Source organism: Odocoileus virginianus, chromosome 5 (genome assembly GCF_023699985.2).
Source record: "Odocoileus virginianus isolate 20LAN1187 ecotype Illinois chromosome 5, Ovbor_1.2, whole genome shotgun sequence".
NCBI lineage: Eukaryota > Metazoa > Chordata > Mammalia > Artiodactyla > Cervidae > Odocoileus > Odocoileus virginianus.
Genome location: NC_069678.1, coordinates 1,043,805 through 1,067,345, shown reverse-complemented (window position 1 = coordinate 1,067,345; position 23,541 = coordinate 1,043,805). Strand labels below are relative to the sequence as shown.

Here is a 23,541-nt window from a genome sequence, read left to right as displayed (position 1 = left end):
AGTTGTTGCCTATATATGGTACTTAAATATAAAACTGGATGAAATTGCCAAAAGAGTTAAGATAGAAAATAGAAGAGCTCAGGGAATTGAGCTCTGAGCCCTCCTTGATTAGAAGTTTGGAAGGTAGGAAGAATAAGTAGAGGAGACTGAGAAGGGAGCTAGGAGCAAAACCTAGAGAGAATATAGCTCTGGAGACTTAAGTGAATACTCTTATCTGATTTTAGCATTTATCTTCCCTTCCAGACCCTGTGGATTTATTTTTCTCTTCTGTGGGTTGCTAAAATTAAATACATAAACCTCTTCCCCCACCCCTTTTAGCTCCTGTTACTTTAACAAGAAAGTATTTGTTTAAAAAAAGTCACTGTAAATACTGTGTATGTATCTATTGAAGATAATTTCCTGACATCAGCTAATACACTTACTGGGGTCACCTTGAGCTGCTGAGATGGAACCTGCATCTCACTTCTGGAGAGTAAGCAGCTGATAAAGGCGAAATCAGCAGCTGATCCCCTGAGGTGTCCCTGGCAGTTCCAAGTATTTATATAGGGTCTGTTTTAGAGCCTCAGGGAACTAGAGTCTTTCTCTCTGTCTCTGTCTCAAACTTGATTATTACCACTTACTTATTGGTTAATTCAAGTATGTGATTAACTGTTCTAGTTAGTCATCCCTCAGTATCTGTTGGACGGATTGGTTCCAGGACACCCTGTGCCCCCTGCTGGTCCCCAACTCTGAGAACTCACATCTCTGATAGAAAACAGTATTTGCAAATAACCTATAGTACATCCTTCTGTATACTTTAAGTCATCTTTAGGTTACTTAGCACTTAACACTTTAAACAATGTAAATGCTATATAAATAGTTGGTGGTGAACAGCAAATTCAAGTTTTGCTTTTTGGAGCTTTCTTGAGTTTCCCCCCTCCCCTCAGTAGTTCACAGATGCAGAACCTGTGGGTACAGAGGGCCAGCTGTACAGCTCCGCAATTTTCATTGCACTTTGCTTTATTACACTTAGCAGATGGTCCATTTTTTACAAATTGAAGGTTTGTGGCAACCCTGTATCCAACAAATTTCTCAGTGCCATTTTTTCAACTGCATTTGCTCACTTCATGTCTCTGTCACATTTTGGTAATTCTCGTAATATTTTAAACTTTTTCATTATTGTATTTGCTGTGGTGAGCTTTGATCAGTGGTCTTTGGTATTACTACTAACTTGCTGAAGGTTCAGATGATGGTTAGCATTTTTAAACAATGAAATATTTTAAAATTAAGGTATGTACATTGTTTTAGACGTAATTTTATCACACAGTGGACAACAATAAAGTGTAAACGTAACTTTTATATGCACTGGGAAACCAAAAAATTCATACGAGTGATTTTATTGCAACGTTTGCTTTATTGCAGTGGTCTGGAGAAGGAAATGGCAACCCACTCCAGTGTTTTTGCCTGGAGAATCCCAGGGACAGAGGAGCTTGGTGGGCTGCTGTCTATGGGATTACACAGAGTCGGACTCGACTGAAGCGACTTAGCTGCAGCAGCAGCAGTGGTCTAGAACCACACCTGTGATATTGCTGAGATATGCCTTTACTAGCAAACGAGGATGTACTAGTCATTTGTTGCTGGGTAAACAGATTATACAAATTTAGCAATTTATGATAGATAGAGTTATTGCTCAGTCATGTCCAATTCTCTGCAACCCCATGGACTATAAAGTCCATGGAATTCTCCAGGTCAGAATACTGGAGTGGGTAGCCTCTCCCTTCTCCAGGGGATCTTCCCAACCCAGAGATCGAACCCAGGTCTCCCGCATTGTGGGCGGATTCTTCATCAACTGAGCCAGAAGGGAAGCCCAGGAATATTGGAGTGGGTGGCCCATCCCTTCTCCAGTGGATCTTCCTGACCCAGGAATTGAACCAGGGTCTCCTGCATTGCAGGAGGATTCTTTACCAACTGAGCTATCAGGGAACCCCATAGCAGCTTTTAACAACAGACATTTATCATCTCACAGTTTCTGAGGGACAGGAATTTGGGAGCAGCTTAGCTAGGTGTTTTTGGTAAAGTTCTTCGTGATGTTGTAATCAAAATGTCTGCAGTGGCAGCAGTATTCTGAATACTTACCTGGGACTGGTAAGATCCATTTCAAGATGGGTGAACTAACATTGCTGTTGGCAGGAGGCCTCAATTCCTCACTGTGTGGACTTCTCCATAGGACTCTTTGTTGTCTTCATGACTTGGCAGCTGGCTTCCCCTAGAGTAAGTGATCCAAGAGAGAAAAACGAAGAAGGGAAAAACCATAATGCCTTTTGTATCCTGATCTCAAAAGACAAATACTGTCACTTCAGCCATATTTTATCTGTAAGAAGTGAGTCACCAAGTCTAGCCCACGTTCATGAGGAGGAATATTAAAGAATTTGTGTACATGTTTTTATTTACAAAATTTAAAAAAAAAATTGTTTTTTCTTAATTTTTTGGCCATGCTGCACGGCATGTGGGGGTCTTAGTTCTCTGACCAGGGATCGAATCTGCACTCCCTGCAGTGCAAGCAGTGTCTTAACCACTGGACTGCCAGGGAAGCCCCGGACATATTTTTTTAAAACTACCACAATTTAACCTTTGGCCAGAAATTTCTCCCATGTGAGAAATACACTCACCTCCTCCCAAGACCCACCAGAAGTCTTGTCCCTTTATAGCATCAACTTTAAATCCAGGTGTCATTTACTTAGGTCTGAGTATGGATGAGGCTCTTTGGGTATAGACAGAATTCCCTTTGATGTGGAGATCTAGAAACCAAAGACCCAAGTTTTCTACTCCTCACATATACAACATATAGTGATGGGACAGGCATATAATAAACAGGTATAGAGATTTCTGTTTAGAAAGGGAGAAGATGTAAGGCACACAGAAGTTACTGAAATTCATAGCAATTTTGATGTTTGTCTGGGTAAATGTTGGACGGTCCTTGATTAGGACTTCATTCTACTTCTGCCCAGGAAGGCTTCTCTGTGGCTCTTGTTTCCTCCTTCCTGGCTCTTGATTCCACCCTGTGAGTCATTTTTTTCCATGAAAAGCAGTCCAGATTTGCAGCTCCATAGTTTTCTTAGCCTGCATCTTGCCAGTAGAATTTTGAGGGCCTAAAAGATCTCTTTTCATTTTGTACTGCCTCTGTACTTTTCAACTTAAGGTGGTAGTGTTTCTTTTTAAAACTTTGGGTCTCCTGTGAGTATTAGTAAAGTTCATGCCATTAACAAAAGCTACGCTTGCAAGTCTTTTTTAGGTACTCTCTTTTTTACCATGGACTTCTGCCAATATTGCTGAAGGACAGTATTTGTTGTGGGTAGACCTGTATACTCCACCAGTGTTCAAGTCCTAACTTCCTAACTTAGCTGTGAATATGATCTTGTTTGGAAGTAAGGTCTTTTATGTGTGTGTGTGCTCAGATGCTTCAGTTGTGTCTGACTCTTTGCAACCCTATGGATTGTAGCCTGCCAGGATCTTCTGTTCATGAAATTCTCTAGGCAAGAATATTGGGTTGCCATGCCCTCCTCCAGGGGAGTCTTTCTAACCCAAGGATCAAATCCACATCTGTTAATGTCTCCTGCACTGACAGGTGGATTCTTTACCACTGAATCACCAGGGTGGCCCCTGTCAGCATCTTGATTTCAGATTTCCGACTTCCAAAGTTATGAGAGAATAAACTCCTGTTGTTTTAGCTACCCAGTTTGTGGGAATATGTTATGGCAGCCCCAGGAAACTATTAATAATACAACATCCACAGTTGTTTAATTGAATAATTCTCTAGGCACTATCTTTCAGAGGTCTTCATGAAGAATTTTTATAGCCACACTCTTTTGTTTTGGCAATGCCCATGATTTGATCTTTGCTTGAAAACCATTTCTTTCTTTCTTTCTTTTTTTTAAAAGCCATTTCTTAATTTTAGTATCATTTGCCATCTGGAGAGGCTGGGAATTTTCAGAATGATCCAATCTTAACTCCTTTTTAAGTATTCTTCCTTTAATGTAGTCCTCTTCTTTTGCATTTTAATGCAGCAGGATGGAACCAAAAGGGACCTTCAACATTCCTGTCTGGAAGTCTTGTTAGCTAGATTATCATCCCATTCACGAGCTTAACTTCTACTTCCCATCTGATGACAGGCTTTTGCCACTACATAACAAGGATCTCTTTCCCTCCTGTTTTCCTCACTTTCCCTTAAGTACTCACCCATAACTCTTCCTTCCACCTCTGCCCTCTGCTGTATTCCAGAGCTATTTCCACATTTTAGGGGGTTTTTGTTTTTTTTTACAGCAAGCTTCCCAGGTGGCCCAGTCGTAAGGAATCCACCTGCCAGTGCGAGAGACACAAGAGACATCTGTTTGACCCCTGGGTCTGGTAGCTCCCCTGGAGGAGGAAATGGCAACCCTCCTGCAGTGTTCTTGCCTGGAAAACTCCATGGGCAGAGGAGCCTGGCAGGCTGCAGTCCATGGGATTTCAAAGAGTCAGACACAACTTAGCATGCATGCACTCACTTCTGGGTATCAGAATCTATTAGGTATCTATTGCTGTATGACAGTTACCCCAGAGCTTAGAGACTTAAACAACAAACATTTCTTATCTCATAGATTCAGTGGGTCAGGAATTTGAGGGCAGCTTAGCTAGGTGGTTCTGGCCCAGAATCTCATGAGCTTACAGTCAGTTCACTGGCTGTTGCTGTAGTTTTCTGAAGAATCAATTGGGAATTACTCAGATTTTGGCAAGTTTGTTCTGGGTATTGCCAGGAAGCCTCAGTTCTTTATCATGTGGGCATTTCCACAGGATTGCTTGATATGGTACTTTGCCAGAGAAAGTAATCCATGAGAGGGTGCAAGGAAGAAGCCACAATGCCTTTTATGACCTATCCTTGGAGAAGGAAATGGCGGCCCACTCCTGTATTCTTGCCTGGAAAATCCCATGGACAGAGGAGCCTGGTAGGCTGCAGTCCATGGGGTCGCAGAGAGTTGGACACGACTAAGCGACTTCACTTCCACTTCCACTTTGACTTTTAGAAGTCATGATTATCCTGCCATATTCTATTGTTAAGAAGTAAGTCACAACTGATACTGATATAGCCAGAATCACTGAGCAGACTCTGTCTGGAAGAGGAAAGCAGAGTAGCTGGAGGACAGGATGAGACTGGAGTAATGAGCTCACAAGCTAAATGCTCATCTACTCCAAGAGGAAATCAGTAAATCAATAAGTGAATGACTACAGCTGATTGATCAAGAGACAAATTAATCATGATAGTACTTAGGAACATGAATATTTAAGAATCCCAGAAGCAACCACAGAAAGTGACTCCCTCCCGGGAGCAGGAACAGGAGGTTGGATAAGACAGAGAATCTTTAAGAATCTGTTTAAATAAGCCTTTGTGTCTTATTTGACTTCCTTAACTTTGGCAATGAAATAAATTTAATTTTTAATAAAAAAAAAGAAGTAAGTCACAGTATGGTATTGGCATGAAAATAGACATCTAAATCAAGGTAACAGAGGGCCAGAAGTCTATGCATATATGGTCAATTAGTTTATGACAGAGGAGCCAAGAATATACAGTGGAGAAAGAACAGTCTGTTTAATAAGTGGTGTTGGAAAAACTGGATAGCCACAAGGAAAAGGATGAAATTGGATCAGTGTCTTACACCATACAAAAATTAACTCAAAATGGATTAAAGACTGGAACACATGACCTGAAACTGTAAAATGCCTATAAGAAAACAGGCAGGAAGCTCCTTGACAGCAGTCTTGGTGATGATTTTTTTGGATGACTCCAAAAGCAGAGGCAATGAAAACAAAAATAAACAGACTATGAAAAGCTTCTGCATGGCTAAGGAAATCAACAGAATGAAAAGGAAACCAACTGAATTGGAGAAAGTATTTGCAAATGATATATCCAACAGGAGACTAATATCCAAAATGACACAAAGAACTCATGCAACTCAACAATAAAAACAAACATCCGAATTAAAAAATGTGCAGAGGACTTGAATAGATATTTTTCTGAAAAAAACATATAGCTGGCCAACAGGCACATGAAAAGATGCTCTGCCATCGCTAATCATCAGAGAAATACAAATCAAAGCCACAGTGAGCTATCACCTCACACCGGTTAGAATGGCTATAATCAAAAAGATAAGAAATAACAAGTGATGAGGGTGTCAAGAAAAGAGACTGAGCCCCCGATATACTGTTGTTGGGAATGTAAATTGGTATAGCCAATGTGGAAAACAATATGGAGGTTCCTCAAAAAAAAAAAAAAAAAAAGAATTGCCTTATGATCCAGCAATTCCTCTTCTGGATATTCATCTGAAGAAAACAGAAGGACAAATTTGAAAAGATACATGCATCCCATGATTGTTGCAACATTGTTTACCATAGCCAAGACATGGAAGCAACCTAAGGGTCTGCTGATGGATGAATGGATAAAGAAACTGTGGTATAGATACAGTGGAATATTATTCAGCTCTAAAATAGACTGAAAGCTTGCCATTTGCAACAACATGAATGGACCCTGAGGACATGCTAAGTGAAATAAATCAGAGAGAGAAAGACAAATACTATATAATCTTATAGGTGGAATCTTAAAAAAAAAAAAAAAGAATTCAGTATCTAGGTTCATAGATAAAAGAGAACAGATTGGTGGGTTGCCATAGGCAGGGGTTGGGGGAGAAGTAAAATCGGTGAAGGGGGTCAAAAGATACAAATTTCCAGCTATAAAATAAATATTGGGGATATAACATATAGCACAATGACTGTATTATCAGGGAAATGTAAATGAAACCCACAATGAGATCGAGTATAGTTCATTACTATTAATTACATTACAGTATTTTAATAGTGTATTGTGTGTTTGAAAGTTGCTAAGAGAGTAGATCGTAAGAAAGTAAAATTTTATAACTATGTATGGTAATGAATGTTTTATTATGATGCATTTGTGATATATACAAACATCAAATCATGTTGTACCTGAAAAAAAAATACAATGTTATATGTCAGTTGTACATTAAAAAAAAAAAAAGTCATTAAGTCCAACCTACACCCAAAAGAGGAGTAACTTGTGAACGTCTTAGTTAGCTCTCATGGAATTGTTTTTTAAAAAGGCTCTTTAGGGCTTCCCTGGTGGCTCAGTGGTAAAGAATCTGCCTGCCACTGCAGGAGATATGAGTTCAATCCCTGGTCTGGGAAGATCGCACACACCATGGAGGAACTAAGCCCGTGTTCCACAACTGTTGAGCCTGTGCTCTAGAGCCCTGGAGCCACAACTGCTGAAGCCCCCATGTCCTAGGGCCTGTGCTGTGCAATAAGAGAAGTTTTTTTCACAGGAGTGAAAAACCTCTACAAACAGCACCACAACTAGAAAACAGCCCGAGCAGCAAAGACAACCCAGCACAGCCAAATAAAGGGGTGGGCGGGGATGCTGTACCTTTAAATAGTGTTTTGCACAATGTATATAACACATAAAAATGGAACTACTCTTGTTGCAAGGAGGTGGGTCCAGAATCCCACTGGCCTAGCATCTCTTTAAGCCTTGCATGTTGCTGCCAAGGATCCAGGAATCATAGTTTGAACACTAACTATACAGTCAGAGTCCTTTCCTGCTTAATTCATAAAAATCTATTATTACATAAGGCAGCATAGCTCAGGAAGACAGCCATAATAGCAAAGTAGCAGTCTACCAGGTAGCACTGATTTCTGGTGCTATTGGATACAGTGAAAAGCCATTGTGTTTTGGGGAAGGAGTTGGTGATGAGTCAGCCATGGATATCTATAGAGTACTTTCATGAGTCTGTTGTCTTCCCTAATTTTTTTTCTTCAACAGAGTACTACAACAGATCATTGCAGGATTCATTCCTGGATCCCCATTTTCTTGGTAAGTAACTAGTTGCCTTCTGTCTTACGCTCCTGGAGTAGCATAATTTCCAGTACTGTAGTTTCTGTGTCGTAATGAGAGACAAAAGGAACTGCACAGGTGAGTGTACAGGTGTGATTGGCAGGCTGTTGTCTGCTGAGCCCAGACTTAATCAGAACTTACTTTTGTATAATTAAGGTTGATGAGTGCCATCCTGGTCCTGGAGGGTGTCTGATTCCATTCATACTCAAGTCTGAGGGTCGTGCTAAGGTAGGGAGTAAGGTGGTCCCTACCAAGTTTGGTGTCTGATTTGTGAGTTTCTCTTCGAGATTATATGGGAAGATTTTATTCCTTAAGAATTTCTGAAATTAAAAACATTGCTTCACTTCCTTTTCTCAAAGTAAGAAGGTTTTTTCAGAAGAAACAAAAGGCTTAAATTCAGTAACAGAGTGACAGTTAATTACGGTACAGGTTAAAGATGAAATGTCTTCTTGTCTGGACAATTATTTGCCACTTCTGACTCTACCCCAGAAGGCTTCTTTGCTCAGAGGGACCTTGGTCCTTCCACACAGTTACCCTGTTTTCCAGTCTCTAGTTTCTTTTTTTTTTTTTTCAGCCTCTAGTTTCTTTAAGCATGTTCCAGCCAAAGAGTCTGGATATCTGTCATGCAGGGTAGTATACCAGCAGCTCCAGAAAGAGGTGCTGCCAAATCCCCTTTGTAACTGCTCTAAGTTGTGATTCGGAGATATGCTGTGGCTGCTTCTCTACTTGAAAGCTGCTCTTTGTGTAGGGCCACAGGCTGCCCCTTAGAATGAGGGAACTCTGCTGTCAATTTTGGCCACTCAGGAAGGGAAAAATCTCCTTAAAAAGCAGCTCCATCTATGTTTAATTAAAATGGGCACAGAGGAGACAAACTTTTAACCAGCAGGCCATGAGTTACTCTTTTTGCTCTGGTTTGTCAGGTGGTATTTTAGGTAACTACACATTTTATGTTCCATACAGTTAAGCAGAAATTCCTGGAGAATGAGAGACTGCCTCTGGATAATCTGTTTGACCTTGAAATCACTGAGAAGTTCTTTGCCACTTGGTTCTAGAGAACTAGTGACGTGCCAGCTCTGAGAGGGAGCAGGATTCCTCTGCCAGCTTTTCTGTGGTGTAAGGCGGAGCCTGGTCACTCCATCTAATGCTGTCTGTCTCATCTCATGTATAGGAGCGGGATGCTGCACTCCAACCCCGGGGACTATGCCTGGGGTCAGACAGGGCTTGATGCCATTGTAACCCAGGTGAGGAGCTGCCGTTTGAGGGTGTCTGTTTAGTCTGTCTCACGGTTCCACAGGCTTCCTGCTTTCCTTCTGCTACTTTCTGGAATGGCAGTCACTCTGCTTTCCCTAATATTTTGAGCTTGTGGGTTTCTGTTTTACTAAAGAGATAAATGGTTTATGGGTTTAGCTCAGCATCCATGTACTTTCTTGGTCCTAGGGAACTTTCTAGAAGATAGCTTCAACTCCAAAGGAAAAAACTTCTATAACAAACAATATTTTCTGTTTTGGCCTCTTGTTCATTCCTATGAGGATTCTATTGACAAGTACTTCACAAAAAAGAAAGGTCTCCTCACATGTTGAAGCAGGAATTTCTGCTAGATGGAGCAAAGTAGGGGAAGGAAGCAGAGAAAAAGGTATTCCCATGCCATGAATAATTGCTTCCACTTGTTTATGTTTATTTTAATTTAATTGGTTTTTCATTTCTCTTGTGGATTGCTGAGACTAGAAAGCATGTCATTTATATCCAGGTCTTCTTGTAGGCAGTAATTTACCTATTTCTTGGCTTACCTTATGCTACTTTCCATACTCTCACCTTTTTCTTTCTTTCAGCAAAACGAAGTTTTTAAACTGGTTAAGTATCATTTTCTGTTAAGGTGTAGTTTTATTTGTGACATCACAACCCTTTTGCTGCCTCCAAGCTGCTTTATGCCCAGAGGTGAGCCTTGCAATGATGGATCTGTCTGTAGGCTTATACTAATGTCACTCTGAAATTGTAAAACAATTATTCTGGCAACAGGAAAGGGCAAACCCAAGCCTCTCAGAGCCTTGTGGAAGCCAAAGCAACTAACATTTCTAATGTCTGCACTGTTCTCAGATGGAGCAGCTCCCTCCTTAGGGATAGGTCGATGTCTGCCACTTCTTCTTTGCCTTTTTTTTTTTTTTTGTAGCTTTTAGGACAACTGGAAAATACAGGGCCTCCCCCAGCTGACAAGGAAAAGATCACATCTCTTGCAACAGTGACAGTAACTCAGGAACAAGTTGGTAGGTTCATTTTCATATGTGTGTTTCATTTTATTATATCTGTTCAGAATCTGAGCCATGTACTGTATTAAAAATCTTCCATGAAACTGTAGCACTCCTAAAGTTCCTACAATAGGAAAGGTACCTATCCCTTCATTAGGGTTAGTCAACAGGTAATTCCTGATCAATTACCATGCTATTTTTCTAGTTGCCATGCAGGAAATAAAGAAGTACAAAGATATATAAAACTTGATTTCTTGAAGAACTTACTAGAGGAAGCAAAACTCACCAAATGATTAGACATTATTATAAAAAGTACTTGAGCAAATGATACTCTGGGGGAAAAGGAAGAAAAAAAATAGGAGGCTAGGAATTTGTTTCACAAATTAGGTAGGTACTTAGGTACATTAGACATAGATATTTTATTTATAAGCATGAAAAGAACTTAGTGATGAGGGACATTATTTTGTACTTGGAGTTTCTTTCCCCATGAATTCTACTTTAGAGAGTCAGAAGATTTTAAAAGACAGGATGGGCCATCTTAGATTATTCCATTTATGGCCAAGTATGAACCAATGAAGAACGTCAGTATGGACATGGAGTCTGAATTAGGTATAAGGATGTAACCTCATTAGATCTGAAATAGAATCTAATCTGTGGATTGATGGGAGGTATGTATGAATCGGAGATGTAATTGGATACGTATGACTGGAGAGGTCCTTGTTGTAGAGGACCCTGAAACTGGCAGAGGAGTTAGGGCTGGGTGTTTGAGGTAGTAGGTAAATTTTGTAGGTCCCTAACTGGAGGAATGAAGGAATTTGATTTTGGGGGAAGATTAGTTTGGAGGGTAGTATCTAAAATATTGGAAGAGGGAAGGAGCAGAAATATTCTTAATGGGCTATTGCAACATTCTGATGGGGTTCAGGTGATGGTGGCAGTGCTACAAAAGAAAGGGTAGACTCAGATCATTTTTGAAGAAAGGCTTTCCTCTTTGATTGCATAAGGTAAGGAGGGGAAAAGGGGGAAAGTTGATTCTAAAGTTTTGCAACTCTGTAACTACAGAGGTGGTACTGACATCATCAAGGATGGAAGAATTGTGAGCAGGCCCTGGTTTGGATAAGGAGGTGATGTGATTTTTTAAATTTTGAATCTGTTGATTTTGGGGATGCCAACTGAGAATCCAAGAAAAGATGAGCTGGGAATTGCTGTGGAGCTGGTAAAACTAACTGGTAGCAAAGTATAGGATATATTTGGAAGGCTTGGAGTCAGAGTTGTTACCTAAGAGGCTATTGCAGTAAACTAGGCATGAGAAGTAAAAGCTGGAATTAGGGCAAACATCGTGGGAGTAGAGAGGAGGGAATGAATCTTTTAAGTGGTATTTTACTCCAAATGCTGTGAATACTGTGGAGCATGTAGCATACACACCCCAGCTGCTGGAGAGATAGACTAGCTGGTGTTACTAGCCAAACTTGGGAAACTTGGAATTTGCTGCTTGGTAATCCTAGTTCAGTTTGTAGCCATTTTCTCTCAGAAGAAGGTTTCCTGTCTCTGGACTTGGAGCCTGAGTTACCCTTGGGCCTTGCAGTTCTGTAGCAGTACCTCCTGGTACAGCTTTTAATAAACAACTTGTAGAAAGGGCTTTAGGTTAACCATGATGAAATAGGATGTGTAATGTCGAAAGTAGTAGAGTGAAAGTGGCTTGACACATTGAATGAGAACTGCTAAGATTGCTGAGATGAGTCCTTTGGTTGTGGTGGACAGATTGCCAGTGTTTCCTAAGTAGAAACTGCCAGAAGACTTTCACACATTTGAGAAGATGTTTTTCCTGTTTTACTTAACAGATAATTTAAGCCCCAGTTCTTCCAACTCTTTATGTTGAAAAATAGGCCTCATAGAGTTGTTGTCTGGACCTTATTGGAACGGGCCCATTCATCAGTCCTTTTCATATCCCTGGCTATTACCACCTCTGTCCCCATTTTGAAATAAAATTCTGCTTCTTCTCTGCCTCCACCTTAGACGCACTTTGTTTTTTCTTTGTGTCCCTTTGGTTGGTAAAGACAATGGGCTGGGGTTTTTTTCCTTCTTTTTGCTTGTTTATTTTAAAAGGCATTTCCTTCTCTAACAGATAAGGGCTTAGAGTGTCCTGTATGCAAAGAGGATTACACAGTTGAGGAGGAAGTCCGGCAGTTACCTTGCAACCACTACTTTCACAGCAGTTGTATTGTGCCATGGTTAGAACTGGTAAGTACAGACAACCGTCATCTGTGATGGGGCCCCTGTGCCAGTCATGTCTTGGATCAGTAAGGGCATAATTAACGGTTAGTAGAGAGCCAAGCGAATCAGATTTTAGTTTCTGGCTAACTCCTCGTAGCACCATTACTGTGTTTTAGGTTATTAATCTGTTCAGAACTTCTCTGACCAGGGGTTAGCAAACTATAGCCTACAGGTCTCGGTGGCCTGCCACCTATTTTTGTAAATGAAGTTTCATTGGAACACAGCTATGCTCATTTGTTTACAGATGGTCTATGGCTACTTTTGTGCTCCCTCAGCAGAATTGAGTAGTTGGAACATTGGTGGTGTGGCCTGCAGAGTCTGAAATATTTACTATTTTTCCTTTTAACAGAGCAAGTTTGCTGACCCCTGCTCTAGACCATCTCAGGTCATTGTTTCCAGTTAGTTCTGTTTGATAGTATGTGTTAGCTATTGTTAAGTTGCTGCCTCGAATTCTTTGTCTGTTCTGTTAAAAGTTCTATTTGGGAGATGTCCTGGAGTTACAGTTGAAGCCCAGCGGGTACTCTTGTGAGAATGCATGCCCCTTTTGTTTATCTACATGCTAACTGTCAAGGTTTCTTAAGTGTTTAGTTAGTTCTTCCAGCCTCTCGGGTCAGGCTGTTCACATGGACTTGTATCTTCTTTCCATTTCAGCATGACGCGTGTCCTGTATGTAGGAAGAGCTTAAATGGTGAGGACTCTACTCAGCAAACACAGAGCTCGGGGGCTTCTGCAAGCAGCAGATTTAGCAGTGACAGCCAACTCCATGACCGATGGACTTTCTGAGACTAAAGAGCATGTCTGAGCCAGGGCCATGGTAGACCTATCCCAGCTATTAATTGTATCAATGCAAAAAAAATAGTAGGTGGATTTAGGAATCACTTAAGAAACCCTAACTCATAATATTAATTCACTGAGTGTTTTTCTTCTCTAAATTTAAAGTTAGTGTCTACAGATGGAATTGTATCTAGAACCAAATGCCTCTTGTTCCTGAATTCAGAGTGATAATTTTGTAAGTGTGAAACTTAATTATGTGGGTTTCCCCTGCTAGAATAGAATTGGTTAATTATGTGGGTTTCCCTGCCAGAATAGAATTGGTTCCTTAAAGTCTGCCTAGGGTCTTGCTGTCTGTCATGTTACCTTGTGATGGTTGTTTCCACCTCTTTCTTCAACGTCCACCGTCTTTAGTGTACTTTATAGTAAATACAGTGGAACCAGAGCCCTAAAGTCCTGCTGATAAAGTGCTTCTGTTTTAATTGTACAAAAGCATCTACTCTTGGCCACATTCGCCATGGAGTGAGGTACTGTTAAATCAGGAATATGAGACTATTGATTTTTTTTTCCCTTAAATCTTTAGAGAGCAAATCAAAACAAAGTTACGGTGGAAAGGCTTCTAATTGTACTCTTTGGTTTTCTCATTTTCATTTTTAAAGACTACTTCGTAAGATGCAGCTTCTGTAGAAACCAACATGACAAATGACATGTCTTAAGAGTTTTATGTTGGTAGGAATCTGATTCTGGTTCCTTTTTGGGAATAAGTTGGGCAGGATAAAGGCTCAGAAAGACAGATGTTTGAAATCTCTGGTTCTAAGGTTTTTTAGTGATTCTCAACTCATTGTTTATCCTGGGGACCTTAAAGTAATTTCCCTCACAGAAATAGGATTATTTTATTACTGCTTCTACAGCTAATTCATATTTTTTTTTTTATAATTCATTGGTCTTCAGGAATTGAGACTTTATGTTGTTTCATTTTAATTTTTAAAGTTCATTTATCATCTCTGAAACCTTTTTGTTTGCTTGGTTCTGGCTTTACTCGCAGTCATATTGATTTTTGTGATCATGCTGAAACAACTTAGCCTAGGAGAGATAGGCCGCCTTTTTTCAGCCTTTTTTCCCATGTACATGCACATGCTCTTTGGTGCATTTAAGTGTTTAAAGTTGAATAAATGAAGAAGCTTAAGAATGTTGTTGGAACTTCAAAGTCTTAAAAATAAATGATGGGAACATGTAACCACAGTTGGTGCACCAAAAAGGGTGACAAGAGGGGCACCATTGGTGTGGTCTTATCAGCCCTTCATGGTTGGAATGATCAAAACAATAAGGTGAGTCTTTGGTGAGTCTCTTTCTTGGCTAGGAGTCTGTCACACACTGGTTTTGGGCATGAAGGGTGGGGTTAGAGATATCTGTGTAATTTAGTAGAGGATAGAGGAGTAGGGGAGGGAAGAGAGAAAGTGGGAGAATTTAATGCTGAATTAATAGCCTGCTTCTAAAAGTTGTGACCATAAGGTATGATTCAGGTTGGGCCCAGAGAGAATGAAACGTTTTCTCATATGCCTCTTATGTTATACCTCTGTAGAGAGTTTCTTTGGAGAATGTGAACTGTTTACTATGGTTATTGAAATGTAACCCAGAGATACACATTGGCTTTGAATGCGGAGAGGTGATGAGTCAGAGGTGACAGAAGAGGTATATTGTGAACAGCCATTGCTTAGGTTGAGACGGGCTCAAACGAAGTTGAAGTATGTTATGGTTTTCAAGTAAAACAATATTGACAGTATCAGCTGTCTCAGAAAAATGATGTTAGCCTGGAAGTTTTGTTAGTATCTGGAGATGCCAGGACAGGCAGGTATATTTTTACTTTCAACTAGAGAACTAGAATGATGCCAGTTAGATGATGATGCTGTTAAGGTGCTGCACTCAATATGCCAGCAGATTGGAAAACTCAGCAGTAGCCACAGGATTGCAAAAGGTCAGTTTTCATTCCAATCCCAAAGAAAGGCAATGCTAAAGAATGTTCAAACTACCACACAATCAAAGAGTGTTCAAACTACCGCACAATTTTACTCACCTCACACGTTAGCAAAGTAATGCTCAAAATTCTCCAAACCATACTTCAGTAGTACGTGAACCATGAACTTCCAGATGTTCAAGCTGAATTTAGAAAAAGCAGAGGAACCAGAGATCAAGTTGCCAACACCTTTTGGATCACAGAAAAAGGAAGAAAGTTCCAGAAAAACATCTACTTCTGTTTTATTGACTATTCCAAAGCCTTTGACAGTGTGGATCACAACAAACTATGGAAGATTCTTCAAAAGATGGGAATACCAGACCACCTTACCTGTCTCCTGAGAAATCTGTATGCAGGTCAAGAAGCAACAGTTAGAACCGGACATGGCACAAGAGACTGGTTCCAAATCGGGAAAGGGGTACTTCAAGGCTGTATATTATCATCTTGCTTATTTAACTTATAGGTAGAGTACATCATGCGAAATGCCAGGCTGGATGAAGCACAAGCTGGAATCAAGATTGCTGGGAGAAATATCAATAGCCTCAGATACGCAGATGATACCACCCTTATGGCAGAAAGTGAAGAAGAACTAAAGAGCCTTTTGATGAAAGTGAAAGAGGAGAGTGAAAAAGGTGGCTTAAAACTCAACATTCAGAAAACTAAGATCATGACATCTGGTTCCATCACTTCATGGCAAATAGATGGGGAAACAATGGAAACAGTGGAGACTTTATTTTCTTAGGCTCCAAAATCACTGCAGATGGTGACTGCAGCCATGAAATTAAAAGTTGCTTGCTCCTTGGAAGAAAAGCTATGACCAACCTAGACAGCATATTAAAAAGCAGAGACATTACTTTGCCATCAAAGGTCCGTCTTGTCAGAGCTATGGTTTTCAGTAGTCATGTATGGATGTGAGAGTTGGACTATAAAGAAAGCTGAGCGCCAAAGAATTGATGCTTTTGAACTGTGGTGTTGGAGAAGACTCTTGAGAGTCCCTTGGACTGCAAGGAGATCCAACCAGTCAGTCCTCAAGGAAATCATTCCTGAATATTCATTGGAAGAACTGAGGCTGAAGCTGAAGCTCCAATACTTTGGCCACCTGATGCAAAGAACTGACTCATTGGAAAAGACCTGATGCTGGGAAAGATTGAAGGCAGGAGGAGCAGGGGGCGACAGAGGATGAGATGGTTGGATGGCACCACCAACTCGATGGACATGAGTTTGGGCAAGCCTCGGGAGTTGGTGATGGACAGGGAACCCTGGCGTGCTGCAGTGCATGGGGTTGCAAAGAGTCAGACATGACTGAGCAACTGAACTAATCTAAACTAGACAACTAGAAAGACTCTTGAGTGGCTTTACAAAGGTATGCAAACAAAGTGCTGGATAGGGATTTAACTTTTCAATATAAGAATAGCAGATGGCATCAATCTAAGTTATCTGAAATTTCCTTCACTTTTTTTTTATTCTTTTAGATAAAGGAGATAAATCTTTTTGCTGTTTCCAAGACCCCTCCTACTTAATGAATCTGTAGTGTTTCTTCAAAGAATAGGAAATGTGTCAGACTTCCAGGTTAATTTAGGTAAGGAGTGTTTAGGGTTCTCCAGAGAAGCTGAATCATAAGGTTGTGTGTGTACATGTGTATAGAGATTTATTATAAAGAATTGGGCCACATGATTATGGATCCAAACACAGTTTGATATAGTGCCCAAAGCAGAAGACTTTTCAGATATTCATTTCTTTACAGCCTGAATGTTCACAGACTCAGGAAACTGGAGCCTTACTTGGAGTCAGCCTTCCTAGGAGAGATGATTCAGCTTTCCCTCATTATCAAAGCGAATAGAAGAAAGTTGCAATTTCAAATCTTAGGCATTAGACTTGAGGCCTTTACATTTGTACTAAATGACCTACCCTTTGAGTTCCATGCAGAGATAAGCAGATTGTTTTCTCATTCATAAATATCTTTTTTTCCTTAACCTTTTTTCATTATAATTTGAAATAAGAGGAAATAAAACTTTGTTAGCATATAACAAAGTCTCTAGGAGAGACTTCCTAGAGATTGGTAGACTCGAAAGTTAAGAAGTTATGTGGGTCAGCTCCAAGCTGGCCTCCGAGTGATTATTGCTTCTTGGGTAGTTTCCAGATGAATTAGAATTGGGCAGTTGGGTGGGCAGGGCAAAATGATGAACATTCAACAGAGAGAAGGAATAATCCTGGTACTAACAATTAATTTTCCCTCAAAATTCCTCTTATTGCCAGTTCTCTGAAGAGTTGGGAAACCTGGAGAGTCCAAATAGCTTCCTTAGTTGTGAACATTTGCTGCATAACAAATGAGCAAATACTTGTTAAATGTTTTCCTTAAGCAATACTCTGTCTGGTCCAATAGTTACTTCTCAAGTTAGAAGGAAGATTTGATGAGAAGAACTTGTTTCCCCCTCAACGAGTCTCACTTGGATTAAATAATTATTAGAAAAGTTCCTTGTTTATGTCTTTATATTGAACATGTGTGTGGTGTGTGTCCATAGGCACATGCATATATGCACATTTCACTCTAGAGGAAGAAGGGATTTCGTGGGCGCTGAAATAGATAAGTGAGCAGGGATGCAGCAGAGGGCTGGAGCCTCACGGTCTGATTCCCTCATTGTACCTGCCTTAGGCCCGTGTGTCTCTATCCTTCTCTATTATGGGGCACTGTTGGCTTGGGCAGGCATCCTGTTATGTGATGTGTGGCAAAGGGTTTCACTGGAGCTACAAGTCTGGTTATCATTTTTGAAGGCTGAGAATAAATGGCTTTGAGGAAAGGGTGTTCATTACCTGTTTTTCCTGTATTATAATTAGGTGAACTCTAACATAGTTGTCTGTTGTTTTTAAAATTTCTTTCTTGATAAATTATTGATGACAAATTGACTTCTCACATGACCTTCGGTGTGCTTCACTTTCATTCTTCTTGGTGTCCAAGTGCTATTTCTCAAGGAGTACAGGTATATCAGTACTTGACAAAATCTAATCAGGAAGGGATTGTAGTTTGTTTTGAACAACAACAAGACAGCCTCTGGGGTTTAGAGAAGTGAGAGACACCACCTCAGAGTTGATTTTTAGAGCTGATCTAGGAAGGCCACTGATGTCTGTGAAGGAAGACGGATTTAGGAGAAGGAGCAGGGCTGATGAATAGATATTTGATTGCTAGGGGAAATTGCGTTGGTCTCTGTGGTAGAGAAGTAGGAAGATAAAGGTGCTGTTTGCAAGAATGTACCAGTGGAGATTTGGGAGTTTGAGGGTACTAGCAGGAGAGAGTACTCTTACTGAAAATTTCCAGAATGAATCTAGCATAAGTTCTGATGTAGGGAGTTGGGGGGAAGATTTGGTGGGGTAGACCAGGGGATCTCACCCCTGGGCCGTGGACCGGTACTGGTCCATGTCCTGTTAGGAACTGTGCCACGCAGCAGGAGGTGAATGTCAGGTGAGCAAGCGAAGCTTTGTCTGTATTTACAACCGGTCCCCCTCACATAACCATCTGAGCTCCGCCTCCTGTCAGATCAGTGGAGGCATAATAAATTGTACCACTCTTGAATCATCCTGAAGCCATTTCCCCACCCTTATCTGTGGAAAAATTATCTTCCATGAAACTAGTGCCTTGTGTCAAAAAGGTTGGGGAACACTGAGGTGAACATATCACAGGTGTCCATCCTGTTGGGGGGCGGGGAATTGTAAGTTGCAGTAATGTCAGCATTCCAGCAGGCTGTGCCATGGGTTTTAAAATAGAATGTGTAGAATACAAAGTGTACAACCAGAAATCTTTTCCAGGATCAAGAGAGGATCAAAATGTCTTATCCAGTGGACATTATTGAGGTTTTGATCTCTCATATACTGCCAGATAAGTGGAATTATAGGCACTCAAGTTTCAAATTTTTTACATGTAAACTTTGTGTTTTGCCGAATTACACTTAAGGTGTCCCCAGAAGTAGAGCCCATATGTTACCTTTCCTCTTTCACCTGAAACACTTAATATCTATAAATCATGGAATGTAAGCTTATGATTCCTTTTCTAATAAGATGTATCATTTTTGAGGTCCAAAAATTATTAGATTCCCTCCCAACAAGATTGTAATTGTAGTTTTAGCATCTTTTGCTGGAACAAACACACAGCAAAAAGCTGCTATGCTTTCAGTAATGCTTTTAAATCAATTCGTCTTTATTAATTACACAAGAATCTACATCCAGTTGAAGAGAAGTATATAGTTATTTGTAAGATTAAAATGTTAGAGATAATACCTGCCTTATGTTAGAGATAATACTTATACAGATTTCTTATGTAACTGCATGGCCTTACAGAGGTTCAAATTCCTTCGGTTATGAATCACTCATATAGATTGAAGTTTAGACGTGTGTCCAGAAAAGTACTTATTCATGGATGGAAATTTATAGGCTTATTTGAAATCAGTGGTATTAATACACTTTGAAAGTCAAGATGTAAGTATTTCAAATTTCTGTTTAACTGTCTTGAAATAAGCAGAATAAATAAATTCTTTAGAAGTGGGACTCCTGACTTACTGTTGGCTTTGTTTATTCTGCTTAGTTCAAGTCAGAGTTAGTAGTCTAATGCTCTTGAATGTCTTGATAAACTTGGCCAGTAATCATGTGTCCTTTCTGCAGATTTTTTTTATGTAGGCTATAATTAGCACAGCACAATGGATAAAAACTTTTTCTACAGTTGGATGTGGCTTCTTTGTGAGACTTCCAGTGATTGTATAATATGGAGTAGTTTCAGAAGAGTCTTTGAATAGTGAAAATGTAAAAGACGTCTCCGCTCATGTAAACTTAAAATTTAGTTAAAAGAACAGCACTAGTACATAAAACAGGTCAATAAAGATTAAAGTGAGTATACTACAGTGGAGAAAGCTTTGGAGACTTCAGAGTCAGAATTCCAGTGGTTCTGGGTTTAATTCCAGTGATTCTGGATTAGAATCTCATTTGATTCTCAGAAGAATCCTATGGAAACAGAAGATAAAGTAAGAAATATGCCATTTTATGTAGGGTCATAAGAAGCTGCAAATAACATAATCATATGACAACAAAGATATAATAAATTATGTTGTCTAAAAAAAAATAAAAATAAAGAAAAATAAAAAGAAATAATACTAAAAAAAAAAAAAAAAGAAAGAAAATCCAATTATGAATATTTAAAGTGAGCTTCCCTGGTGATTCAGCTGGTAAAGAATCTGCCTGCAATATGGGAGACCTGGGTTCAATCCCTGGGTTAGGAAGATCCCTTGCAGAAGTGTATGGCAATCCACTCCAGTATTCTTGCCTGGAGAATCCCCATATACAGAGGAGCCTGGAGGGCTACAGTCCACGGGGTCACAAAGAGTTGGACATGACTGAGTGACCTAGCATAGCACATTACAGCAAAGTGATATGAATATGAGAAAAAGGAGTAACAATGACATTTGGCTGCCACAATTTAAAAGCCAAGTCACATAGAGAGCATATGATTTTTGAGGGGGTTCTAGTATGGAGAAATGAAACAAATATATATAATGATGGGGAGACTGAAGGTGAGACAGAACCTACTGGCAGAAGATGAATCAAAGAGTCTACCCCAAAACACAGCAAAAATATTCAGAGAGAATGCACACTTTACCTCTATGGAAGATTTCTAATTACTTTCCACAGAATTACAATCTTAGAATAAGAAAAAAGAATCTCTGAGGTCATCTGGATGAATGATTTAAAAAGTTGATTTTCAAATGGATAACTGATTCTCAAGATTAAAAAAAAAAAAAAAAGAAATATGCCATTTTACAGATAAGTAGATACAAATAGTTAGAAATAGTATCTCAAAACTTCATTTGCCCAAGGACACGTAGACACGTAGCTTGTATGTTACGGAGTCAGAATTTGAATTCAGGCCTTTTGACTTCATGCCTAGTCTTTTTACCTCCATGAGACAACAAAATCCAAAATCCTTAGTTTGAGGTTCACTAATAAAGGTCTTAACCCATCTGTTTTCAGCCTTTCTCCCTCTGTTCCTATAAACTTCAGCTCTCCCATTTTGCAGGTCCTGGCCAAGGATCACAGGTAAGGTGTCTGTTTCCCTTTGATGGTTTGCCATTTAGCCCCGGTTGAATTGTGTTCCCACCTCTTTATTCATATAGTTAGTTCCTCCTATCAGGAATATCCTGCCCCCACCTCTCTGCTTAACTATGATAAGAGGTTATCTGTCCAAAGAGAGACAAGAGGATTTGTGAACTTAGGGAGAAAAGAAAAGGCTGCAAATACTGCTTTGATGTTTATTTAAAAAGAGAGATGATCAGCGAGGTTGACAAGTATACTTCATTGAAGCTGGACAATTAGGATCTGTGGTGCACCTGGCCTACACAAATAAATCTTTCTCTTTCCCCAGCACCACTACATGGATGCTGTTCAACACCAAGGTCTCTTTGTTTCCTCATTTTCTGCCAAGTCAGTTACTGAGTCTGGTGTTCTTTTCCTATCCTAACTGTGTTTGCTTGTTTCGTCCACCTTCCCTTAAGGGAAGTGTGAAATAAAATTTCTTCCAAAAACATTGGTGTTCTCATTTTGTTTGACTTGCTGGTTTATTTGACTTTGTTCAGAAGGCATAGAGGAAAAGCTCTTCCAGGGTACAAAAACACAACATACTTAGCCAGTATTTGAGTGAGAACTGTACACCAACTGCTTTTGTGAGAGCTGCACTGTTTACTGGTGCCCGAGGTAGGAAGAAAGTTAGCTTTGTTCTGGCAGTGAGGAGGGGAGATGAAGGAATACATTTACTTGCCCATCTTATATTTCCCATATTCTTGGCATACTTAGCCTCTCTTCACCTTTTCCCAGTTATTTCCTTCTCTGCATACTGTGATGTGAAAGATACCAAGCTAAAGAAAGTCAGTTTTCTCTTGCTGTAGCTTTTAAAAAAAATTTCTTCTGGCACAAAGCTTACAAAGCTGTAGAAAGAAAAAGGAAGGTTTGTATTATGCTACAAACTTAAGGATAGCAACAAAATACCTGATCTACTTCATCCTGGGATGTGTGTTTGATAGACCCTTATGACTGGAGGGAATGGACAAAGAAAGGAGGGAAGAAAGTCTTAACATGTGTTGTGTCTTACTGCTTAAAGTTGCAATTGTGATCTTGTGAAATCTGCATGATCCTGATGGAAGTGGAGAAGAAGCCTACCTTTGATCTCTCCTTGCTGGAAGGTAGGACAATGAAAGAAGAAATAGATGCCATTCAATTTCAAGGTATGTTTTCCATGTATTGCAATGAATGCCTGGCACAGTGAAAGGACAGGGACACTTACTGAAATTGGCTTCATGAACTGCAGGAGGCATAGAGATCCAGGAAAGTTCCCTCATTTTTGTCACTTGTATGCATGGTAACCTGACCTAGTCATTTCTCTGGGTCTGAGAAAATGTGTGTTTTTGTTTTACTGAACACTACCACATCCATAGTTCTGCTGAGTCTTGAGTTGGGAGAGGGATTAAAGGGATGAACTGTCAAAGTTCATTCTCTTCACCTGGCTGGAAAAAAGGAAAAGAGTGTAGAGATTTTTTTTCCTCTAGCATAACTTAGGAGTCGGAGGTAGTAATAAATGATAGTAGGTTGTATGGCTAAACCAAATTTCCTCTTTAAAGTTTTTAATCTGTATGAATAATTAAAATTTATTTTGTCAATGAAATAGCCACCTGAGAGGATTTGGAGTCAATAAAGAATTATGTCTGAAGGGTCAGACTGCATGATATTCATCAGTTTCCTCCTGAAAACTGGCATAGGCTTACATTTGGCAGATGCTTGCCAAGGAGCACAGATTAAGTCTTTGTTTTCTTTTGATAGTTTAGCTTAAGGGGTGAAGTAAGAGTGTTAGGTGGTCCTGCTTCTGGAAATGGGAGGAGGCAGTCTCAGAATGGGGAGAGTGGTGATGGAGTTGAAAGAGAAATTGCTTAGCATGTAGTAGGTGATCACTGAGTGCACAGATTTTAGAGTGAGACAGTCCTGTATTAATTCCTGTGCCCTGGGGCAACCTTTAACCTCTTTATACATATTTGCTGGTGAGTAATCAGGGAATCTTTACCTGAAAGGTTAGAAGCACCTTGTAAAGCCTAGCCCATCATACAGATTCTTTAAACAAATTTACTAAGAGCCTGTTATGTGCCTGATACTGTTTTTTTTGTTGGGGTAAAAAAGACAAAGACCTTACCATATTTATAGAGCTTGCATTCTGGTGGCACTTGGAAAGTATTACTTACTGTAGGTAATACTTAAAGTAAGAAAGTATTACTTTCTATTGAGGAAGGCCTCAATAGGCTTGAAAT

At 39.9% G+C, this 23,541-nt stretch overlaps 1 protein-coding gene across 3 annotated transcripts in view; it reads left to right on the top strand.

Annotated features, from left to right (window-relative positions):
* Window positions 1-18,118, top strand: part of RNF115 (ring finger protein 115) — a 69,750-nt gene extending 51,632 nt beyond the window's left edge. For all 3 annotated transcript variants that reach the window (XM_020904228.2, XM_070467222.1, XM_020904234.2), the window contains 5 exons: window positions 7,844-7,894; window positions 9,084-9,156; window positions 10,083-10,176; window positions 12,281-12,396; window positions 13,081-18,118. In XM_020904228.2, coding sequence (XP_020759887.1) covers window positions 7,844-7,894; window positions 9,084-9,156; window positions 10,083-10,176; window positions 12,281-12,396; window positions 13,081-13,212 — 466 coding nt within the window. In that variant the 3' untranslated portion in view covers window positions 13,213-18,118. The remainder of the gene's footprint in view (window positions 1-7,843; window positions 7,895-9,083; window positions 9,157-10,082; window positions 10,177-12,280; window positions 12,397-13,080) is intronic.
* Window positions 18,119-23,541: the final 5,423 nt, after the last annotated feature.